The following is a 25,184-nucleotide window of genomic DNA, read 5'->3' on the forward strand; positions in this document are numbered from 1 at the left end:
AGACTGGTGTCTTTAAAAGAGGAAGAGATACCAGGAATTTACCCACGGAGAAGGAAGGCCACATTGAGGACATAGCAAAAAAAAAAAAAAAAAAAGGCAATCTGGGGTGACAATAGAGGCCTAGTTGGAAACCAACTTGCTGGTACCCTGAACTTCAAGTTTTCAGAACTTTGAGAAAATAAATTTCTGTTGTTTCGATACACCTAGACTATGGTATTCTGTATGGCAACCTGAGCAGATTAAAACAACCTGCAAAGTCAAATGTCAGCAGAGATCAGACAAATAATAGAAATCTATGTAATGCTTAGTTAGGTAGGGTGGTGTAGGACAATAGGAAATTGTGCAATTCATGGAAAATGTCACAGCATGCAAGCCATTTAAATTTTGTAAAATTAATTCTGCTTTGTGAGACCTGAGAGTTTACATTACAAAGATAGGAACCTTTAATGCACTGTTTCTAAGAAATAATAAATTTAAAATTCACCAGTATATGGTCAATTTAGTTATCTATGATATGTTCACACAACAGAATAAGAAAACAATAGAAAGTATGAAGCAAACCATATGTATTCATATGGAAAGAGGATAGCAATTAATTGTTAAATAAAAATCAAGTTCTGAACAATGTGATAGATTTATACTAAAAATCAAACATACACAGTATCTATGCTTGTTCCAATATGTATTATGGGAGTTAAAGATTTAACAAAAACTGCCTCATGAATGAGAAATGAATAAAAAAGAAATTTATATTTTTTTAAATCGGTGAATGTCTTTGCTTTATTTTATATATATATATATTTTAAATTTATTTATTTTGATTTATTGTGCACAAATGGGGTACAACTTGTTTCTCTGTAGAGTTCCACCATTTGTGTAATCATTCATGTGCATAGGGTAATGATGTTTGTCTCATTCTGTTATTTTTCCTCCCCCGACCCCCTCCCCACCCCTCAGAAATTTATATTTTTAACTAATTCTGTGAAATGTTTTTATAATGAAGATATATTTTTAAAATCAAAACAACAAAAAAGATAACTTGAAGTTTTCTGCCATAAACTTATGTTATTATACCTTAGTTATAAATGAGAATCTATATAAGTTAACAAGTTGTTTCCTTTTTTTCATAAAAGGCATTTGATACGACATTTTTGAAATGGCAAGATTTCTATGTATTTCCTTAGTTAAAAGAGACTTCAGAACATACGTTTCAAGTGGCACTCTTAGTAGTAGTAAAAATGTAATTTAAGTTATTATGACAATATGTTCAGAAAACCTTTTTCAAAGAACCTATTAATGTTATAATTACTAATATTCTGGTAATAAAAGAATATATGAAATAAAATCACAAAAAGTATTATATTTTGAGATATTCAATATTTATAATCATTTTTATAGTTTAAGAAATATTCAACAGACATAAGCTTCCTTGGATATGCACATATTAAATATTTATAAATGTTTAATGGATATAATCATGTGCATGGGATTGTAAGTACATGCATGGATGGTTAACTATTTTAAGAACTCATCAGCAAGTTTTGACAATTTGAAGATGTGGCACAGGGAGACTAAGAATGATAGAAAAGTTGAGTTTTAGAATACTAAGCAAGATCAGATTTGTATAAAGAGGATGATGCTGAGTTTGAGGAACCTTAAATATGATTTGTGTACTATTTTATACTTTTCTTAGCCAAATGTTCCAAAAGATCTGAAGGTTTTAAATTTTAAGAATTTGAAAAGTTACATTTTTGAAAACTAGTTGTTTCTTTTCTTTTTTGAGGGAACTGATAATGATCCTTTTTGAATGAGTAATGACTAATGCAAATGATACTTCAATGTAACAAAAAAAATTAACCTCCATTTTTCCTCTAAATGTAATTTGTTGGTAAAACAAGCAACGATCTCAGATTATTTCACCTTTTTGGTTAAAACACATAATTCTAAAGAAATGTAGCATTCTAGGCTGTTTATCTAGGTATTCTTATCCTTACCTCAGTAAAATCCTCAGGTAAAGGTGAGCCATCACAGTCTGTATCTTCTGCTCTCTCATCTGGTAACTTCCCATTTGTCTTTAATGTACCTGGGAGAGAAATATAAAGGCCAAGAGAAACTAATAGAACTACTGAGGAAATAGGAAAATTTTCTTTAGTCTTCAAAAGAAGGCCATAAATAAACCAATATCCACAAAAATTTCAGTGTTCTAATTGTAAATGTTAGAAACAAATGACATGATACATGTCAGTATAAAACTTCTGGTTAAAATTATCTACATAGTAAAGCATGTGCTTAGCAAGCACAATCTACTGAGTTTAATTCTCAAAACACACAAAAATTTGCATGCATTCATAATGACTTAGTATCAACTGGGGGAAAGTGTTTAGACTACCACTTCTGAAAGTAAAAGCCATAATATTAATTATACAGTTTTAGATCTCATTAATAAGGTAATCTGCCCACAAATATGGAAAAGAAAAAATAGGAAATAAAATCTTTTATTTCTGAAATATTACTCAACAATGAGGAATAGCAGAATACGCTAATGTATTTCATATTTACTCAAAAAGTGTTCCCTAGAGATTTCCTTGTACTCCTTAGAGTATCAATTTATTCATCTGGTTCATTTACCTGGAACAGAGGCATCTCTTGTAGCATAATTTTGGTTTAGAAGATTCTGGGCTTCCTCATCCACAACATCCAGCAGAGACTGGATAACTTCAGCCTCTTGAGGATCATCATAAATGTCATCATCCTGTATACTGGATTCTTGAAAAACAGTAATTTTCATGAGATTTTACTTTAAAAATACTGACATAAGAAAGGGACAACATGCTATGTCTTTTTAAACTTAAAGCATCTACTTTGAAAGACACCTGTGGTGACTAATGGGACTCAGTCATTTCTAGTCCTGAAACTACTCTGGTGGCTCAAAAAATGAGCCAAAACCAATGTCAGTGATATAACTTTCCACAAGATATTAGTAATTAAAAGTTTATATCCTTATCCTTAAATTAATCTCAAATTATTAATTTTGGAAAGAAACACAAAAAAGTTATGATACAAAGGTTATGGATATAACAGGTCACACAAAATATCCTCAAAGATAAATTTTCTAAATTATTAGGTAGTCTGTGAAGTGATATTTCATAGAATATAAGAAACACTAGCAAACAAAACAGCTTATCTTTTCAATCATTTAAAAGCTGTTTTAGTCTCAGAGATGAACCTAGATGGTAGACATTTGTATGCTAATGTCGTTAACAATATTAGTTTTATGTTCTTTTATTTTTTTGAACACCCATCTTTCCTTTTAAAGCTACAGTAACATGGAAGGCAATAATATGGAAAGGATATCTAATATTTTTTTGTTATCTAAAATTTTAGGGTATTTAGAATAATTGAATGACTACCTTTGGACCTGGTTAAGTTTGTTGATTCCTTCATCTGAGAAGTAGAATAATTTCCTTCAGGGTGCAAAACTTGAATTATTTCTTCCCCATTAACCTAAAGTATAAAACCAAATCACATCATTGGATTATTATGTTGCCAACTTTCAGAATTAGGGAGGGAGGCACATTGCCCCTCTCTTCTTCCTTAGTACAAAATTCATTTTATGTATTCCCATTTTAGATCTGTGTTTCTAGGAAATCTCAGTGAAATTAAATGTGCAAAGGGGATGAAGTTTTCCATCATCAAATATACCTGAAAACACCAGACTAAATAACATTAAATTAATATTTTATTTCAAGAATTCTTACAATAATAATATATATTTTGAGTTGCTAAAAAAGAAACATTATGCAATATTAAACTTAAACTGAAGAAATATCTTGCTTGAGGCATAATTTCTGGAATCTGTCTTCCAAAGAATATATTAGAAAGCTTAAAAATTGGGAAAAAGGGGAAAAATCAACTTTTTAATTATTTATGAGGTTGTTACATGGATATACATTCCAACTTAGTGACCTGATCATCTCTTAGGCTTAAACATTTTCAAATTTAGTCTATATCTCATGTGAATTTATGAAAAACAACAATGGATTCACAACAAGATAATAATATAACTTCCTAATGCAATGGTAAACCGTGAAGCATTTCATAGAGCATAGCTTGTAGAAAGAAAAATGGGGCTGAGGCAGTGGTGGAGTGTTTGCTTAGCATGTGTGAGGTCTTGGTTTTGATCCCCAGCAACACATACAGAAAAAAAAAAAGAAGAAAAAAATATTTGAGCAAAGATACGATATTAAATGATTAGACTAAATTAAAATAATTTTGTACAAATTAAAGCTTGTGGTTTGCTCTGAAGGTCTTACTCTTTATACTAAGATTGAAAAGGACATGTGTTAGATGCAATAGAATTATTTCTTCATAAAGAATGGTGATATACATTGTTGGTGAGACTGCAAATTAGTACAACCATTCTGGAAAGCAGTATGGGAAAGTCCTCAAAAAATTAGGAGTAGAACCACTGTATGACCAAGCTACCCGACTCCTCTGTTTTATTCAAAAGAACTAAAATCAGCATGCTATAGTGATATGGTCACATCAATGTTTATAGCAGTACAATTCTCAATAACTAATTATGGACCCAGTTCAGATGCCGGTCAATAGGTGAATGGATTAAGAAAACACAAAGTTTTAGTCAGCCATAAAGAAGAATGAAATTAAGAGATTTGCTGGTAAGTGGATGGAACTGGAAAACAGCATGCTAGGTAAAATAAAACAAACTCAGATAGTCAAGGGTCAAATATTTTATCTCACAAGTAGAAGCTAGAACAAAATAAGGGAAAAAGGTGAGAGAGGGTGGATATCATAAAGATAGAGGGAAGATCAATGGAATAGAAGAAGGGGATGGAGAAGAAGGGAGGAAGTACGGGAAAGGGGAGGAAATGCAGAATTAATTTGACAAAATTACACTGTATGCATGTATAACTATACCACAGTGAATATCATCTTTATGTATATCTATAAAACACCAATCGAAAATAAATAAATGAGCAAAAGGAAGACCAGTAGAGGAAGGAGAACAGGGGGTGGGAGGAGAGGTGGGAAAGGAGAGCCACTGGGGACTAAAATGGAGTAAATTAAATTCCATGCATGTATGATTGTGTCAAAATGAGCCAAACTATTATGCACAACTATAATGCACTAATAAAAGGAAAAAAAGGAATGGCAATATAATGATGTCAAAAAGCTTCATTGGGAAAAAAAAAGTTTCACTGGATTGTGAAATTCATTTTTCATCAGAAATTTTTTATTACAGACATTAGCATTAGCATTCAAGGACAGAACATTGTCAGAGAGGCTTCCTCGAAGACTTTTTTAACTCTAACAATAACAACAAAAAAGGCCTGATTTTAGGGTTTTATGCTAATTTAACAGAAATTCTACCCTTCTCTCTTTCAACAACCTGCTGATGTTTAAAAAGAAAATAAACACTATACGGCATGAATAATGGTAGAAATACAAGAAAATTCTGTTGCTTCAGCTATGTGAAATTGAAGACCTTCTGAGTTAACAGAGAATAGTGAGTATTTTTATAGCTCAATCTATACATATGCATATAACAAGAAATTTTTTTGTGTGTGTCAGTCATTTCTGCTGCAGTATCTTTTCAGGACTTGCAAAACTAAGTCATAAGTGTGAGATAACAGTGAGATGAAAGTCATAGAATTCTGGGCTTGTGGTTGCTAAGCTAATTTTCTCTTCCTACATTAAATCAAGCTCATATCCAGAATCCTGTTGAAATGATAAAATTTTCAGATTACTAGAAGAACAAAAAAGCATTTTACATGGGAAGACATTATGCATTTTACATTACATGAAAAGACATTTGAGTAGTGAGGTTCAGAACAGATTGCATGGGATGAATGTAGGATAAAACAATCCAACTAAATGAAGATTGGTGCAAATGAAGATCAGCTGTGATTATTTTAGAAATGTATATTACATGCCAGAAGGAAAATCATAAAAATAAATGCTAGCCAAAGTGGCACACATGTAGACTTAAGGAAAGAGCATGAAATGAAATTTATTATGTGTTAAAATAATTTTGCAAGATTACTCCCAGGTTTCTTTGTGTTAATCTTTTTTTGTGTGTGTGTGTGGTACTAATGATTGAACCAAGGAGTGCTCTACCACAGAGCTACATCCCTAGTCCTTTTTATTTTTAATTTTTTGAGATAGGATTTCACCACGTTGCCAAGACTAACCTTGAACTTGTGATTCTCCTGTCTTAGCCTCCTCGGTTCCTGAGGTTACAAGTGTGCTAATCTTAAAATGATTTAAGCTCTCATTTTATTATGTGATAAATTATTTCCTAAATCTTTTAAAAGCAAGTAAACTTATTTCTTTGGTCATTACTATTTTTCCTTACTTGGAGTATAAGTTTAACATTTGCATGTGTTAATGGAGCAATTCTATTTTTATTTGCATTCTTTTCTCTTCCTGTGGTCTACAAGGAGAACAAAAGAATTGTGCATGTTAATCAAAAGAAAAAAAAAAAAGAAAAAGAAAAAAGAGAAAAACTTCCGACACTAAAGTAATCTTTAAATTACTCTTTAAGTAATTAGCTTATTTAAGAGCCATGTGTGTGCCAAAGGGTTACTTGTGTGAGAGTTTCAATGTTGTGTGCTTTACTCAGCAAAGCCTATTATTTTACCAAAATATATCCTTACTACCAATGCATATATCTGGAAAAGACAAATATTTAAATATAAAATCACTTCGCTTCAAAACACAAGTTGACTATTTAGATTAAAAAGTATGATATGAAAGAATATGGCTTTTACTTACCTTGGAGAATGAATTCTTAGGAGTGAGGGGACGTTGGCCAGAAGGTTCCACACTGTGATGGCCTGAAAGGAATAACTCAGAAAGTAAGGGAATGAGCCAGTCAAAACAACAATTAAAGATAAATGAAGATGTAAATCTCTGCTGCACAAAGTAGATATGTAAATATATGACTCAAATTCAAAATTCTGGGGCTGAGGCTATTGCTCAGTGGTAAAGCACTTGCCCAGAAGGCACAGGCCCTAGGTTCCCTCCCCAGTATGCTAAATAAATAAATGGGAAAAAAAAGTGAATATCTGATACATATGAAATAATTGAAGAAAACCCACCTTTCTGAGGTTATTATTTTCTTAATATACTAAAATAGATCACATCACAAAGTGATAAAACCAAGTAAAAAGTCAATTTCTTAAAATGGTTCACATAAAAGTTTAATTGGGGCTGAATGATTCAAGTGTGAGACATCAAAGAGAAATCGCCCATGGAACGGGCAAGGCATCACAGTTGCTGTATTATATTCACTTTAGTATTTAAGGGAGGAAAACAAGCATTCATCTCATTTTATGAATAATATCACTTTAATACAGGAGGAGATGTTATGGATACAGCTGAAAAGGACTTTAAATATATTTCCAAACCAAATACTAAGTTTAGTTTTTATACTATCAGTCTAAAAATTTAATATATATAATAAAAATGAATAGATTCTCTTTTTTCTTATGGTTAAAAGCCACAAACTTATAATTCAATTCATTAAATTATATTTTCAAGAGATTTAGATTGACATGATAGAATTTAGAAAAATTAAAACAACAAACACAGGTAAATGAATCCAAGGACATCTATTTGAAAATGACCTAAAATTAATCCTACCTGGAAAGATGAAGCTTGAGATGGAATTTTTATGGATAAATCTCTATAATTTTGTGCCTGATATTATAAAAAGCCTACAAATATCTTTCAATATTACTTGAAAGCAATATGTCCTATTAGATTTCAGGAAAAATAAGAACAGAGCATACTGATAATAAACCACTGGTTCAAAAATCATACTGGAAGAGTATAATACATCCTGATATATTATTTATAATATCTCCCTTCTGTTTCCTAACTGCCTCCTCCTTCCCCTCTTTCTCCTCAGGTAATCATTGACTTGTTTTCTGTCTCTCAAATTTGTACTCTCTATTGTGTATAAACAGAATTGTTCAGTATAAATTCTTTTTTTGTCTGGTTTATTTCACTCAGTGTACTTATGTTGACATTATTTTAATATTTTAATTGTGTTGTTGCATGTATCAATGGTCCACACTTTTTTACCGTTGAGTTTTAGTATTCCATTATTTGGATACACAATTGGTTTATTCATTCAACAGTTTTTGGACATTTGAGTTTTGCAATTTGGGTTGTTACAAGAAAAGTTGCTGAAAAGATTTCTTTCCTTCTATTTTTTCCTCTCTTCTCTCCTTTCTCTTGTTTTTCTTTTTCTTTTTTCCTGTACTGGGGATTGAGCCCAGGGCCCCATGTATGCTCAATAAGTGTTCTACCACTGAGCTACATTCCCAGCTCTTTTTAAAGTCTTAAGTTTTGAGCTAGGTCTCACTAAATTGACCAGGCTGGTCTTGAGCTTGCAATCCTTCTGCTGCAACCTCACAAGTAGCTAGAATTACAGGCATGAATCACTGTACCTTGCTGCTAATGAGATTTCTGTTCAAGTTTTTGTGTATGGACATATGATTAAAAAAAAAAAAAAAAGAACTAGGAATGTGCTGAGCATGGTGGTGCATGCCTGTAGTCCCAGCTACTCAGGAGGCTGAGGCATGAGGACCACAAGTTTGAGGCCAGTCTTAGCAATTTAGCAAGACCCTAAGCAATTCACTGAACCCTGCCTCAAAATAAAAAATAAAAAGGGGTGGGGATGTAGCTCAGTGACTCTGGGTTCCATCCCCAGTACCAAAAAAAGAAAAAAAGAAAAAAAGAAAAGGAAAAAAAAAAAAAAAGAAAAAAGAAACCTACTAAAACCTGCTAGGAATGGAATGACTGGATCACATTATAAGCATATGTTTAAATTTTCAAGAAATTGTTAAGCTATTTTACAGAATAGATGTACCATTTTACATTCTGGTGACTATGGAAAGTTCCTATTATTGACACAGTATCAGTTTTAAAAATGAGCAAGGGATTAGCTCAGTGGAAAAAGCATCCCTGGGTTTAATCCCCAGTATCTCAAAACAACAAAAAGCAACTGCTGCCCAAACAATTATGACTACTGTTTTCCTGATTGTGCTAGAATGTAAGGTAGACACTTTGCACATTGCTATACCTATGATGCCAAGAACAATATGCACAGAGGAGAAATTCGGTAAATTTCTGAATAAATTACCCTGTGGTAAGCATGATGGTACATGTTTAATGTGTACTAATATATTTATGTCTAATTATAACCTTACAAGGCAAATACTAATAACATATTTATTTTACTGATAGGAAATAGAAGCCTATTTATAAATCTTAGTAACTTACTAAGATCACACAGAACTTAAATGCTCACATCCATTGGGCTATGAATTTCATGGTCTACTCTGTTCTCTAGTTTTTTATTATAAATTAAATTTCAGAGATGATTTCATTTAAGTATAATATTTTTTCTTAGATCCTGCAAAACATTCTGAAAGGGCAATAAAACCATTTTAGTTATAACATTCAAACTTGCTGTTTAGAAAAAAAAAAAACTACTCCCTAACTACTTGTGTCATAGAATGAATATGCCCTTACCATTGGCTTGGGTTGATTTTGAAAGTGAAATTCCAGACATCACTGAACTAGGGACCACCGGATGACCATCTCTGTACGTGGGGGAAAAAAAAAAAAGACAGACAATTGTAAAGATTAAAGATAATTTGTTTAAATATTCTTTGAACCTTCTGTTGACTACTTTTAGAAATTTCATTCTGGATGGGCTTCAGGGGGCCTAACTACCCCCTGAAACTGCAGACAAAATTTTATGAGAGTCTTCATCTATGTATTTTCTGAACAGAGATATTCCCAACTTTCAAAAGATTAAGAATAACTTTATTATGTAATGTTCCTTTGGGTTTCAGTTCAACACATCACTATTTCCCTTTCATTTAAAACACTGGTAATATTTATCGTCAAATAATAACTTAGTTCACTATTACTCAGTAGATATATCTAGATAAACAATAACAAAAGTAAATAAAAATAGTTAACTTAGAAGTCATAAATCATAAAGTTCTTTTATTTATTTCTTTATTTTTCAGTTTTACAGGCTGCATTTTGATTCATTGTACACAAATGGGGTATACCATTTCGTTTCTATGGTCGTACACGATGTAGATTCACACCATTCATGTAATCATACATGTACATAGGGTAATGATGTCTGTCTCACTCCACCATTTTTCATACCCCGCCCCTCATTTCCTTTTACATAAGCTAAAGTCCCTCCATTATTCTCTCATTCCCCCAATCTCCCACCCCCATTATGTATCATCCACTTATCAGGGAAAACATTAGGCCTTTGTTAATACCTAAATCCCTTGTTATGTGTTCTCTCTTTTATATTACAGTGAAAATCTAGATGAAATATCTATATTCAAAGAATTATAACAGGAGCACCCAAAATGAAAAGCAGTAAAAAAGATAGCACGTTGGGCACAGGGATTAGTATGCAATCTTATTGTTGCTGATACTTGAGGGAAAAGGAAGGTGGCATAGGTGTGTACAGTGTTAATAGAGGTATCATGCCACAGGCCCTAAGCATCCATGTATGTTCTTGCTGGGTAGCCCCCAAATGCAAGACCCTAGTAGTTTCTATCTAGGTCATTTCTCAAAGTCTTATTTGTAGGAAGCAACCTTGAGGGATGAAGTAACAACCCGCCTCCCCACAAAAAATCCAAACTCCAAACAAACAGGCTTTCTTTGGCTGCTAAGAAATGGTGGGTTGTCCAGGCTCTTATGCTGTTCCTCTCCTATAACCACAACCCACTGCCTGTGCAGTAATCCTATTAGGCCCACGTACGTCATCTCCATGACACTCACGCTATGTTCATGCTGCTTGTCGTACTGTTAGTAATAAAGTATTACCGATTATGGTTTTATGTCTACTGTTAGAATCCATGAAACAAAAATGGGCTAATTTATTAGCTTATAAGTAGGGTAAAATCCCAGACCCTGTATAGTTCCTGACATACAAAAAATTGCTCCAAATATACATTCCTCCATTATTGCTTTAAAAGAGGACATACACCATACCACATACAAAGCACAGTGGAGAGAAAGCTGGAAGAAGAATAAAAAAGAAAGAGATTGTGATGACTACTAGAGTAGAAAAGTAAAAGAAAGTGACTTCAGGGCTGGGTGAAGATGCTCTACTAGCTGGGTGCAGTGGCACACACCTGTAATCCCAGCTCTAGGCTGAGTCCGGAGGATCACAAGTTGGAGGCCAGAGTGGGGTAACTTAGTGAGACCCTGTCTCAAAAATAAGTGGGGGCTGGGGATGTAGATCAGTGGTACAGCACTTGCCTTGTATTTATGAGACTTGGGTTCCATGTAGTACCATTAGAAAGAGAGAGAGAGAGAGAGAGAGAAAGAGAGAGAGAGAAAGTACTAATTTGGGGGCAAAACATTCAGCTAGACCCTAAAGCTTGCAGCAATGTAAATTTTCACAAAAAACATTTTCTAGTTTGTTTGAAAACTTCCCTCTGACTACTTAACATTCAGTTAGACCTATGAAAATGACTGTATGCCAATTAAGGTTTTAGAAACATATAAAGGATGCAGGTCAGGAATGACATTCAAGGAAAAATAGTATCTAATCTAACTTTAAGATTCAGAAGGAAAGAAACAAGTTTATTAATGATTTGATTCATATGTTTCCATATTTTGAAAAAAAATGGATTCACAGAAAAAACAGTGAATTTTTCCCTTTAGATAACTTGGCTTAGTCTGTGTTATGGTTTGAATCTGGAATGTTTTTCAAAGACTCATGTTCTGAAGTCTTGGTCCTTGATGCAGTGATATTCAGAAGTGGGGCTTTTGGGAAGTGATTTGATCATGAGGGCTCTGACCTCATCAATGGATTAATCTATTGATGGATTAATAAACTGATAGATTTAATGGGAGGTAGTGGAAGCGGAAAAGGCAAGGAAATAGATTTTCTCTTAGAACCTGTGGAAGGAATGTAGCTCTGAAGACACCTTGTTTTTCTCCCAGTGAGATGCATTTTATATTTTCTATGCTTCAGAACTGTTAAGATAATAATCTTATATTATCTTAAGCCACTAAATTTATGAAAATTTTTAACAAGTAATAGGCAACTCATACATACTTTTTTTCTATTTATGTCCAATCTAAGGTACAAGAATTGTTATTAGCACTTTTTAATATTGTGAAACTGTAATGAGATAGTGGATATGGAAGTTCTATGTCTCATTAGTAGTAGATGTAGTTCTTGAGCCAGGACCTCATCATAGCTCTAGGAATTGCCATGACTGGCCAAACCAATCAATTTGTTTTTATCCCTTTGCCTCAGTTCAGAGACTGACAATTTAGGCCTAAGGCAACTGATGAATATTACCTGCTTTACTAGGTAATATTGAAGATTGCTCTAAATGGTGTGGTACACATGTGTGAGGTATAAAACCAATGTGGTCATTTGATTATCATAAAGGAAACTAATATAAAGAGAAAGGAATAACCGAAAATAGCAAATAAATGGAACCAAAAGCCTGATCGAATTTTATCTGATGACCATGCTATCTTTAGTCTTTTAAAACAATGTAAGTCAATAACTTCCCTATCTTATTTAAACAAAGTTGAGTTGTATCTTTTGTTATTGGCAATGTGAAAATATCCTGATAAATGTGCCGACCACCTTATTAACTGGATACATGTATTCAAACACTTACCCTCTTTGTTCTTAGAATCTCCTACTGGGAAGTTTATTCTAACTGTTCAGTCCTGCCAGTTTAGTATGTGAATCACCAATTCAGCACTATTTTGTAAGAGTACATAAGTATAATAAAAAACCTGAAATGCATGCATGCACATAAACAGAGCTCATGAATTATTGCACAGTACCTTGTTGCTTTCAGCACCACCAAAGGAAGTGACATGTCTAACGTTCTGTTAGCTTCTTCTAAGGTCATTCCTTGTGTGCTGATTCCATTCACGTAATGAATGATGTCTAACAGCTGGAGATTACCCTCAATGGCTGCAACTGACCTTGGATTAATATCACTAATATATATGACTTGATGAAGACTGTTGTGACCTCCAGACAAGGAAAAACCTTCAAAGAATAGAAATTGTCTTCTTAGTCATAGGAGTACTTATTCTTAATCTAGCCAAGAAAATTATACTGCACAAAACTCGAAATTTCATTACCCAACTCTTCTTTATTGCAAGTTAATGTAATGTCAGGTAGCAAATGAAGCAACACTGGCATCCTGGGTAATTCTAGAACTCGTCCCAGAACTAATTTGACTGTCTTGGGTGCAGCTCGGAGCATGTTCACTGCATCAGTGTGAGTCATGTTTGTAACATCTGTATCATTAACCTATAAAAATGAGAAAGAGGAAAGTTAGGATTACAATTTTAAGAACAGAAAAGCTAAATTGTCAAGAAAATACAATAATCCTAAGTTCTTACATATTAGTAAGACATTTACAATAAACCATGATCTCTAATTTATTAGAATTCCCTTTATTATAGAAATCATAAACATAGTGGTCAAGCGATTATGAATGAAATAATAATGTCAAATCTCTTAAGAAATGCATCATTACTTTGCTAACATGGAAAATTTATTCTCTTAGTAATTTAAGAAACATTTTGTCTCTGAGACTTGCGGTAGCTTATTTCATGCCTTGAGAATAAAGGAACTTTCAAATTAAAAAGGAAACTTGAAGCATTTCCCAAGCACTTAACTATATAAAGGCCTTTACTTTTAAGCAGTGAAGAAGGAAAACATAAGCCAAACAGAAACACAGCGTTACGTTAATTAAAACTTCCATTTCTGGTCCTGGCTTGTTCATTGGTCACTGCTATGGTTTGAATATGGTTTAAATTTGTTCCACTGAAGTTCATGTGTTAGAAGCTTGGTCCTCAGTGTGACGGTGGAACCTTTAAGAGGTGGAGCCTAGTGGGAGATCAGTAGGTCCCTGGGAGCATGCCCTTAGAAGGAACTGTGGGATCCCAGCTTCTCTGGCTTCCCATTTTGAAATGTGATCTCCTTTCCACATGTGTTCTGACCACCATATCATTAGGTCCTTACTAGAGCTAAGATGATGCCATTGCCATGCCCTTAAATCTCCCAAACTATGAGCAGAAGGAATCATTTTTAAAAATAAAGTTGTTTAGCCTTGGGTGTTTTACTATAGTAACAAAATATGGACCATGACAGTCACATTTGCACAATTCTTTCATCCCTCTTCAATGTCTTTACCTTTATGAGCCGGTCTCCAGGCTTTAGCCTTCCATCACTTTTGGCTGGATCCTGTATGACATCATGAACATAACAACCAATACTCTGATTGCCTTTGGTTACTGTAAAACCGAGGCTTCCTTTTTCTGATTTAATGAGGGTAATGAGGAGTTCTACTTCCTAGAGAAAGAAAACAATGATTCCTCTAAAACTGTCTGTTTTGCCCCATAGACAAACAGAATGATGACTACTATTTCTCTTGATTAACTGAGGAGGAAATCAAATCTTGAAAGTTTACTTAACTTGACCATGTGAAGAAGCCAAGTCTTTCTAACTCTGGATAGAATGCCCCTTCCCCTGAGTATTTGAGTTTAAATATAACATTACATGTTTGTCTAGAGATAGCAGGAACAGAACTTAACTGTGCTTCCATTCTTACATATTCAGGATGAACAAGATAAACAAGGACACAAGAGTGGATATACTTTGAGATCAGAGAACACATTTTTGGAGGGAAGTTTCAGAAAAATTCTTCACATATTTCTAAACAACCAAGTTAGATGCTAAGAGTCTTCAAAGAAAGTTTTGTTTTTGTTTTTGGTAAAAACAAGACATCTTTGGATAGTTATACATCACGACTTTGTTAAAATGTATAAACAATAACAACAAAAATAGATGAAAAGATTTCATCTGAGATAGGCTGTTTATGTGGCTGATAACAGATTTCTAAGGAAACTATTTGCACTCTATTGCTAAGAATGTTTGATTTGCAACTGTTAATTCAAGACTGAAGCTAATGTTATGAGAGGCCTAGTGTGTGAGAATGATATTGGAGATGTAGATGCTACATACACACACACACACACACACACACACACACACACACACACACACAAATTCAAGCAACCAAAACATAGGGAAGATTAACTCCAAAATATTTGTTGTTTTGGGGTGGTAAGATTATAAGTGACTTTAATGTTCTTTTTCTTCGTTTTATAATTTTTCTAAGCATTTATTATTTGGATAATAAATACTGAAACAGGTTGACTTTCAATCCACATGAAGGATATTACACTTGGAAGTTTGGTTTTCAAGCTTGATTTGTAGGTTTAGAAGTTATAAGGCTATTAATACAATGTAAAAACTCCAGTTGGGCACACAAGAAAAATGCGGAAGAGAAAAAAAATTACATTTGAACTTTAAAAATCTGATACACAATGCAATGGAATTTGAGAAATGAACAAACAAATTTACTAAGTGGCCATTCTGAAGCAGTGTCTAAGCACCCGACTAGGTGTTTTCATATGGTATTTCATTTAATTCTCATGACAATACTAGGAGGTGACTAGCTCCATTGTACAGCCAAAGCTACTAAGGGAATCTGAAGAATTAAGAGATATGCCCATAGGTGTGTGCCCAGTGGCAGCTAGTTAGTGATAAGAGTCAGGATTTGTACCCAAATCTTTTTGTCTTTTCCCCTCATTTCTTAGAAGAAAAACATATGTTATGCATTTATTAGACAGGTATGAAGCTACTCTAAAAGATAGCTTTTTGTCCAACTAAAGGAAACTTATATACATAGACATTTCACTGAGAAATTTTTTATTTTTTTTTTAATGCTGAGGAAGCATCTCACCAGTTCAAAGTCTTCGAGGTGGTTTTCCAAGTCATTTTTCAAAGTTGTCACGTTTTCTTGTCTAGTTGGTTCAGAAGAGTGATATATATGATATTTACCCAAGGAATTAGAGGAAGCAGATTCTGATTGCAATTGACAACTCTGAACAGTAGTCACATCCGGTGGGAGAGGGGAAGGAGGATTACTACAGAGACAAAGAAGGAAGACTATTTTCAAGTACATTTCAATGTTAATATAGTGACTTTGTGCCACAATAGATACTGCTTGACAAATATTCCTCTCTGACTTTGATTGAGATTCTAGCTACTTTTTGTCTGATTTATTCTTTGTCCCAGTTCTATTTTGAAACAGCTCTTTAAGTTGCATGAAGACAGAAGGACATATCAGAAAGTTGTATGTTTGATTTGCAACCTTTAATTCAAGGCTGAAACTAATGTTATCGGAAGCCTAGTGTGTATTTCAATCTAATTAAAAAAAAAAAAACAAGCATGAAAGTATTGCTTCTGTGGTTATTTTGGATGACAGAATAGAAAGAAAGAAAGAAAAAAAAAGCTTGAATAATTATGGTTGGATCTGGATACACAAAAAGATACAACCAAACAGTAAAATTTAGAAATAACTATTAGATGGATAGATGTAGTTTCTTTTGTACACTTCTATGTTTTCTGTTATTTCTTCTTTCCCTGTCTTCTGTGTTCTACCATTTGCAAACTCTTCTCCCCACTCACTTTCTTTTGTGACTCTCTCTAATCTCCCACTGTATCATTACTTAAATAAATCTCTTCTCTTTATGACTAATACTGAGAAACAACTTTTTCAACTATTAGTAAATATGCTCAAGAGAGGCTCTGGTTCAATGGCTAGAGAGTTTACTGGTTTTGCAATTAAAACTGTCAGTCATAATAGCTGGACATCTGATAGAGTCATCAAATGCCTTATTATTGCCGCGTTTACAGACGTATTCCATTCTTAGAGAAATCTGTGTAGCTTAGACTATTACTGACAACAACCAGTTACCTTGAGTGCTACATATAATATTCACTATACCTGTCCTCAAATTCTGGTTTATTGAGTATTTTCTGAGGATGGTAAAACATGGTACAAAAGGTGTCTTCTTGACTCTTGGGTGTTTCGTGTTGACTCTGTGTCTGTGACACTATATTGCTCAGAGTTTGATGCAAAGTTGAACTCCAGGTTGGATTTGGTATCTTTGCAGGAGCTCTCACTAAGTCATCTTCTCCGCTTCCACTGCTGTCACTGTAACTGTCTTTCCTGGATGGGGACTTGCATTGTTTCCTATTTTTGTCAGAAACTTCATTATCATCTGAGTTGGTGCCTTGCTCCAAACATGATGGCTGAGAAGGGTCTTTACTGCTGTTTGGAAGCACTTGTGCTGGAGAGTGCAGTGGGGTCTGTAATGAACACATTTAAAGAGATCATAGGGTGACAACTTATATTAACCTTAGAAGTACATGAACGAACCTATTGAATAACAGCACTTTCTACTAAAATAATCAATTTTCTGATAATAAAATTAATTTATGCTCATTAAAGAAAAAATATATAAAACAACTGCTAACATTGTATGACATCTTTTAAATCAGAATTAGAGTTACATATTGAACTTTGAATCCTACTTTCAAAATTTAGGTTCCTACCATGAGTATTATCTGAAGTGCTTAAATGTGCTTTGAAAACAAGTTTAATAACTGCATAATAGTCCTAAAGATGGCTTTTATGCATTTTAACCTTATCCTTTTACTGGATATAGAGTTGTTTTTAGGTCTTCACTATTGACAGATAGTGAAGAAATGCTATTTCTAATGTATCTTACAGAAAAGTCACATTCCTATGTCTTCCTCACATTTTCCCTCTCCCCAGTATGAGGGTTAACACTTCTGACCCAGATACTCCTGCCTTCCAGACCAAGGAGTCACCATTCACTGGGGCAGAACTATTTAAGAAGACAGGTCAAAAGCAGATTTTCTTTTATTATGTTAGTGTTCATCTGTTTGGACTCCTACCTGTCCATCTGAACTTGATCTTGGATCCTTTAGTTATTCCTTGGCGTAAGAAAATAAAATTATCATATCTCTTTCTCTGATTTCTAGTGTTAAAAAAAGCTAAAAATCTTAACTCTCGTTTTTATCCAAACTATCTGAGAATCAGAATGACTGTTGCTGGTTGGTTTGGTGAAGAAAGGACATTCGGTTTTTGTAAGGTTTTATGTCTTTTCCATTTATGCTTAGAAAACAAATTTCTAAAATCCTAGCATTCTAGGCTTTCAGATTAGAAAGAGAAAAAATAGAAAGTGAATTGAATACTTTATATTAGAAATATGGAACATACTCAAAAAGGTTAAGTGACACACACACAAGTCAGATAGTACCTCACAGGTAAAGAAGTAGCAAGTATGAAACCCAGTAGACCAATCCATGATGAAACTACTACATCGGCTCTGGCACATTCCTAAGTTGATATTCTACAAAATCATAAGTACTTTTCAGAGAACTTACCAAAAGAGCCGTATCAATTTCTGGTAGCACACCAGGCAGAGGTCTACAGAGAAGCAAGGACACTTCTGGAGCTGTTCCCCTGAGAGCAGATATGACTTCCTGGCGGGGTACCGTGAATGACAAATGAAGATACAATTAAGCCAGCATTATAAAACCATCCCAAAAGGCCAATCCATCCATCTTGTCATTAAAAATGCCACACTCCACATGTTGGGGGCTCACCTGCTGAGACAGTCCTTTCAAAGAGGCTCCATTCACTTTTAAGATAACATCTCCCACATCAATTTTTCCACTTTCTGCTGCTGGCTGTCCAGGGAAGAGCTTTTTAACCCTTACTATGCTGGCATTCATTTGCTCAGGTATAAGATTATCTTCTCGAGAAAAACTAAATCCCAGGCCTGAGCTATTTTTAAATAGTTTTACCTCAAATGTATTTTCTGGAGGAAAAAAAGACATACACACACACACACACACACAAACAACAACAACAACAAAAAAACAAATATTTTTAAGCTGTGTATACATATGAGCACACAAACATACAGACTTTAGGACACATTTTAAAAAGCCCATTTTCTACGGATATTTACAGCTTTCTAAGCACTTACCACATCCTTATACTAACTTCAAATCCTATTTCTCACTATCATTAATAAAACTTAATGAACTAACCACATGAACTAAGCTGTTTGAACATAACTGAGTTTTGAAAGCAGTGTTCTGAAAATAAAACTATGCTTCAATCTCATGTTTTAAAAGATAGTATAAGAGCTGAGAGTGATAGCACATGGCTGTAATCACAGATACTCCTGAAGCTGAAGCAGGAGGAACATAAGTAGAGGCCAACCTGGGCAATTCAGCAAGTTCTTGTCTCAAAATAAAAACTAAAGAAGGGCTGGGGATATATTTCTGTGGTAAAATATCCCTGGGTTCAAAACCAGTAGCATAAGATAAAATAAAATACAGTATAAGAACAGAAAAATTTAAAAAAGTCGGAGGCGGGGTATGCAGGCAAAGAGAAGTACAAGTGAAATTCAGGTGTATAATGGAAAGATATGGTAGGAATACAAAATAAATGTCAGCCAAGTATATGGAAAAATAAGTTGACAATACATTATTTTGTGAAGTCTACTTTAATCCAGATAAATTGCAATGACATTCCAATGAAATTATTACTAGCAAAATAAATGAAAAGGATCAAAACCAGAAAAAAATCTTTTAAAGAATGATAGAAAAGAGCAGTGTGATAAAGTATGTATATTGATTTTATTTTCATAATCAGGAAAAATAATATAGGTTGGGCTGTATATTTTTTACCTTTATTTTTGGGACTGATTTAGAATTGCTAACATTTATGTAACCTAATAGAGATTTAAAATAAAAGACAAAATAATGACTGTATATCACCACCATTACTTATAAAGCAAAGAGCAGGTAAGTTCCTTAAAAGGCAGATAGTTGGAATCTCAGAGTAAAGGGCACTCTAGTATAAGGAGAACATTAGGCTTATAAGGAACTCACTACTACATCTTTCTTCATTTTAAAATTTTACTACCAATTAGAGATATGTCCATGGGTTGGAAGTTTTTGTAAGAAAACCAGTATTTGGGAACTTCTAGGTAGATTTCTTCCCAGTGTTACCTTCATAAGTCCATAAAATTTAATAGAAATATAGAAAATCTAAGGGTCAAGGTTTCACATGAGTTTGAAGTTACTCTCAGCAATTATTTATACTTATTATTTTCTTTACCAAATTTTATTTTAAATGCTACAACTGTTTAAGACATAATTAAATGACTACAATCAGGCATAATTTCATTATCCAAAGACTTTCAGACTCAATGAACTGCAAGTGTTTTTGTTTTATGTTTTTTTTTTTTTTAATTTAGCATGGTACTGCATCAGATTATTATTTATGCTTGATAAGAATAAAGAGACTAGGACATGAATTATAATCTATCATATAACATTCATATTTTATTTTTATTTTTTTGTGGTGCTGGGGATTGAACCCAGGGTCTTGTGCTTGTGAGGCAAGCACTCTACCAACTGAGCTATCTCTCCACTCTGTCATTCACATTTTAAATAAGCTAGGAGTAATTTCACAGGGACATGATGGTCTCCTAAGGCCTGACCTTCAGTGACAAAGCTGTAGTCTTTGACATGAGTTGTTTTCTTCACCATTTTTTCTGGGGCTTGACCTTGGACATCCTGATAGGGAAGAGTGCACTGCGGGGTTACAGGAACATGTTCTTTGGATGCTGATGACTGTCCCTTTTCTAACAATAGATGAACCACCTGAACAAATGGAACAGAACTTCTTAGTAAAGACGAATGATAAGAAAATAGATAAACTTTCAGGACTTTGTATAGTTGTAGCATAAAATCAAAATATAGAGGTGGGGGCAATAGAGGGACAAAAGGATAGAATGCTTAAAAATCAAGTTTTTATTACTTTCTATGTAAAAGGATAAATGATTAAAAAGAAAAAAAATCTACTATAAAACCTGTTAAAATTCTATGATAATACCATAAGCATTTTATAGAAAATTTGGGTATTGGTGAAAAAGCACCACCATTCTGTAAAATAAAAACCATTATAAATACTTTGGTAAACTACCTGACCCAAAATAAATTTGAACAAAATATATTGAGCTTTTGAGCTGAAGAATGACTAGCAGTAAAAATCACTAGAAACTAGAAAATGTCTATAAAACATTTTAAAAATGCAATTTCCATCCTTTCTTCTGTCAGGTCTCTTTGGTAATATTAGTGCTAAATGTGACATAGAAAACCAGTTTTCTCAGTAAGAAACCTCTTGTCATCATGCTTGTTTCTCATTTTGAAAGGTAGAAAAAAAAAAAAAAAAAGAAAGAAAAGAAAAGAAAAGGAAGAAAAAACTCAAAGACCAGAATGGTTCCATAAATCAGGTTTAGTTTCTTGACAAACAAATTTAGTGGTTTCAATGAGACTGATGTTGTTCACACATTGTGATGTTCTTCTAAGGGATCTTACCAGCTTGGTATACTATCCTTTACCTGTCCTGTATTTCTCAATGTTTCCACAGCTTGCTTATGTGTAGCTCCTTCCAGACTTACTCCATTGACAGCTAGCACACGATCACCTATAATTGGGGGAAAAAAAAAATCACAAAATAAAGATTCTATATACTTTTTAATACCTAATGGATATATTTCTTAGTAATTTGAAGAGAAACTCGGGCAAATTCTGAAAAAAATTGTATTGCATAATTTCTGTAATGCGTTGTTAATTGTTCGTTTGATTCTATGGCAAATCTTAGTTACATTTTAGAATAATTTCTTTACAAAAATCAATTTAAATCATGAGAAAAGATCAGCTGAGCCACAAACATAGAAAGACTGGTGAGTTCTTAGAAATGTAAACATCAAGTGTATTTACAACACTCCATTCTCCATTCTCTGGCACTTTGCTTGTAAATAGCAGATATGAAATAGGCATTAAAACACTGCCTAGATATTTTCTGACACTAAGGAATAAGCTAGAAGAAGAGTTATTGTAGTGGCATTGAAGAATTTCCCAATTCTTTAATGTTGTAGTTTGTAACTGAGTGTGCTCTCATTTCATATTATGAATTGAAATAGCTACACCAACTTTGTGATTTCTTATCTATGTACTGTGATACTCATTTACATAATTCCTATATATATACAAACATACCTTTGTGAATTCTACCATCAGACTCTGCTGCTCCCTTGGGAATAACAGCTTTCACATAAATGCCTCCATGTCTGACACTGGTATTCACACCTCCCTAAACATAAAAAGACAAAATAACATTTGGTAGTATGAAAAATTTTGCACTCTCTTATGAGCCCTAGAAAGGATTCAGTTCACCAGAGAAAGCAGTAGCATTACTTCAGCATGTGCAATTATTTCAATACCCAAGAATATTGTTAGCTAAGTTTTCCAAATATCAAAGTACTTTCTCTACGATAGAACTCTATTCAATTCAGCAAGTAACCTAGATCTTGACTACATGAGGAACTGTTCTTCCTTTCTGTCTACATCATGCATTATGAGCAAAGCAGAAAGCAAAATCAATCTATGCAAAATTAGTGTGAGAAAATAATTATCAGAAAAAAAATGGCAAATAGAATAATATACTTCAGATTGTATATTCAAATCTGAAAGCAAATTCCATGAGTCAAGGGGAAAAAGGTTTATTTCATTTTTATTTTAAAAGAATTTGTTAGAGTTTTTTTTATGATATACATGAGATCTAGTGAATCAGTTTTCTCTCTCTTATAAACATTCAGCTTTTATCTCCCTTTACCTTAAAAAGACAATAAAAGTTTAAAGAAATTAAGAACAAAAGGGAAAATGTTACATATATTTTTCTATGGGGTCTTTTATTTATCTTTTCTACCTTTATTATTATAACATTTTAAAATGTGCTAGAAAATTAGGTTTTCTTTTTTGATTGCAATGTATTTATAGTGCTTTTCTATACATTTTAAATGTTTATAGTGATTTTCCTATTCTATTTTGTATATTTTTATGTAAATACCCATAATATTTAATTATTCATGATACAATTAAAGATGTATCATTTCATTATTTTATTCCACGCTCATTCAGAAACTTGCAAATGCAAATACAAAGCATATGTATTAATTTTAAATTTGGCATGTCTTATATTCAGATTAAGCAAGTATGAACTCTAGGGGGGAAAAGGCAACATCTGTTTAATTTTTTTAAAACCACAGGAAAAAGTGGATAACAATTTTTTTAAAAGTTTTAAGATATTCATTTTATAAATTTTGGAAATATTTGACAAGTGTTCCACTCGAAGCTAAATGACTAATTCGTTGGCATACAAAAGACTGTTGGAAATGAAGAAGAGAAAATATTTGAAAACCTTGTCAAACAGTACCGTGACACTTATTCCCAAGCTGTTATCATTTTTAGCCAGTTCAACCTCAAAGATATCTCCAGGTTTAGGAGGTGACGAAGAAAAAGTTTTAAAATTCATTTTGTTGGATGTATTCATTGAGGAGGAAGATTCCTTAATAAAGAAAAACAGACAAACAAAAAAAAGGATTTCTTGTTAGAGTCTAAATGAATTACTACTGGAAGACAAATAAGTGTTGCCTGGAAAAAATTTTCAGAAGCAAAATATTAAGAAACAGAGTAGAGTGTATGTAAAAAGCTAATGGTTGGAAGAATCTTAAGAGATCATCAACTCCAGTGCATTCATATTGAGAAAACTGATGCCCAGAGTTTGAAGGGCTTGTTTCAGGTGAAACAGCTAGATATATCAGAGGGAAACCTAGAACCCAGTTAGAACTGAGATTCTATATAATACTTATTTAATGCTTTTTATATTCTCAAGTTTATTAAATATTTCCACTTTCTTTAAAAATCAATATACACCAAGGGGTAGGTTTAACTTAAGCCTCGAAGACGAGTGGGCTTCATGTTTACTTTCCTTATATGGAAAACTTCAATATAAACACTGGAACAACAGCTAAGTGGTACGTATAAGGGCATAACTCTCTTGTGAGAATTACTGATTTTTTTCAGTGAATATAAGGCATGATGCTCTTCTCTAAAACTGTTTGTGAATGTTACCTTTCCTTTTTAGAAATGAGCTATTTCACTGTTATTATTATCATCATATATTTAGTACTTCAGAAAAAGTTAGATTATAAGTAAAAATTCAATTGCCCATTATATGGACAGGAACAATTTGAGATATTAAAGTCTTCTTATTAACATAAATGTAATATGTAAGAGACAAACAACTTGTAAAAATTCAATCAAAATGTAAGTTTAGTCATATTAGAGTTAGTATTCAAAAGCTTCTAATTTCTCTGAAAGTTAGCATCATATGCAGTAGCAGTTAGTAGCAGGAGATATGAGCTATTCTTCCTTTCCAGAATCATGTAAGCACCTTTTGCTAGATTACATATCTCTGAAATATATTTGCTTTTGTTTTGCTAAATAAAACAAAAACATAAAATTAAAATTAAAATATGCCTTTTTGGGTGTTTGATGATCCTGACTGCTGGAATAAGTAGCTTCATCCATGTCTGAATCTCCACGGTCAGAGCAATCTGTTGCATCAGAAATGCCTGGCTTTTTAGCTTTGCTTCGGTTACTGTCAGAGGAAGTCCTCTTTTTCACAGTGGCTTTGGTTATTACAGATGGGGAAGGGCTGACATGTTGTGATCCCTGCCAGGTGCGGTCACCTAAATGGCTGGCCAAAAAACCATTGACTTGGCTCTGGGACAAACTGGCACTCTCAGTCCTGGAATCTTGAGAACTAAGGCTTCCTTCTCGAAGGCCCCCTGTCAATCCAAAGGAAGTTTCTGCGATGCGCCTTAGGGTACCATGTGACCAGTGGTGATCCTCGGAAGAAGAATCTATAGCACTGTCTTGCATGTAGGAAGGTTTCTTCATGTAGTTTTTTATTCCATTGGCAAAATGCACAGGAGTAGAAGGCACTAAAAGTCAAGATCCAAGAATGAGAATAACAAGTTAGTGACGTGCAGGTCAAGCCTGTGCTTTCACACACACACAAGCTGCCTGGAGATCGTTGGGAGAATTATACAAAGATAACACACACAAAACAGTTGACCTAGGCCTAGGAATCACTGAAGGGTCCCAGAAAATAGTACATTCTTTTCATTCCCTTTGTTCCCTCCTTTGGTTGTTCTTGTAACAATCTCTATTAATAATCTCTACCTTTATTGCCTTAACTTCTCATCCCTTTTCTATTCTCTAAGACTCAATTCAAATCAGTCTCCTCTGT

The 25,184-nt window shown here is 33.5% G+C and overlaps 1 protein-coding gene across 11 annotated transcripts in view; it reads right to left on the reverse strand.

Moving 5' to 3' along the window:
- The window catches only part of Ptpn13 (protein tyrosine phosphatase non-receptor type 13), a 189,038-nt gene that overhangs the window by 21,613 nt on the left and 142,241 nt on the right, over positions 1-25,184 (reverse strand). For 6 of the 11 annotated variants that reach the window (XM_047565871.1, XM_047565869.1, XM_047565864.1 and 3 more), the window contains 17 exons: positions 24,410-24,876; positions 23,289-23,435; positions 22,088-22,181; positions 21,427-21,512; positions 20,524-20,686; positions 18,611-18,825; positions 18,389-18,487; positions 16,920-17,284; positions 15,873-16,056; positions 14,258-14,416; positions 13,198-13,369; positions 12,892-13,102; positions 9,565-9,635; positions 6,796-6,857; positions 3,411-3,504; positions 2,629-2,766; positions 1,995-2,083 (listed from right to left, as the gene is read on the reverse strand). In XM_047565871.1, the coding sequence (XP_047421827.1) occupies positions 1,995-2,083; positions 2,629-2,766; positions 3,411-3,504; positions 6,796-6,857; positions 9,565-9,635; positions 12,892-13,102; positions 13,198-13,369; positions 14,258-14,416; positions 15,873-16,056; positions 16,920-17,284; positions 18,389-18,487; positions 18,611-18,825; positions 20,524-20,686; positions 21,427-21,512; positions 22,088-22,181; positions 23,289-23,435; positions 24,410-24,876 (2,816 nt within the window). The remainder of the gene's footprint in view (positions 1-1,994; positions 2,084-2,628; positions 2,767-3,410; positions 3,505-6,795; positions 6,858-9,564; positions 9,636-12,891; positions 13,103-13,197; positions 13,370-14,257; positions 14,417-15,872; positions 16,057-16,919; positions 17,285-18,388; positions 18,488-18,610; positions 18,826-20,523; positions 20,687-21,426; positions 21,513-22,087; positions 22,182-23,288; positions 23,436-24,409; positions 24,877-25,184) is intronic. The other 5 variants (XM_047565866.1, XM_047565873.1, XM_047565868.1 and 2 more) reach the window with 2 other exon arrangements.

The sequence above is a fragment of the Sciurus carolinensis genome, chromosome 10 (genome assembly GCF_902686445.1).
Source record: "Sciurus carolinensis chromosome 10, mSciCar1.2, whole genome shotgun sequence".
Lineage (NCBI taxonomy): Eukaryota > Metazoa > Chordata > Mammalia > Rodentia > Sciuridae > Sciurus > Sciurus carolinensis.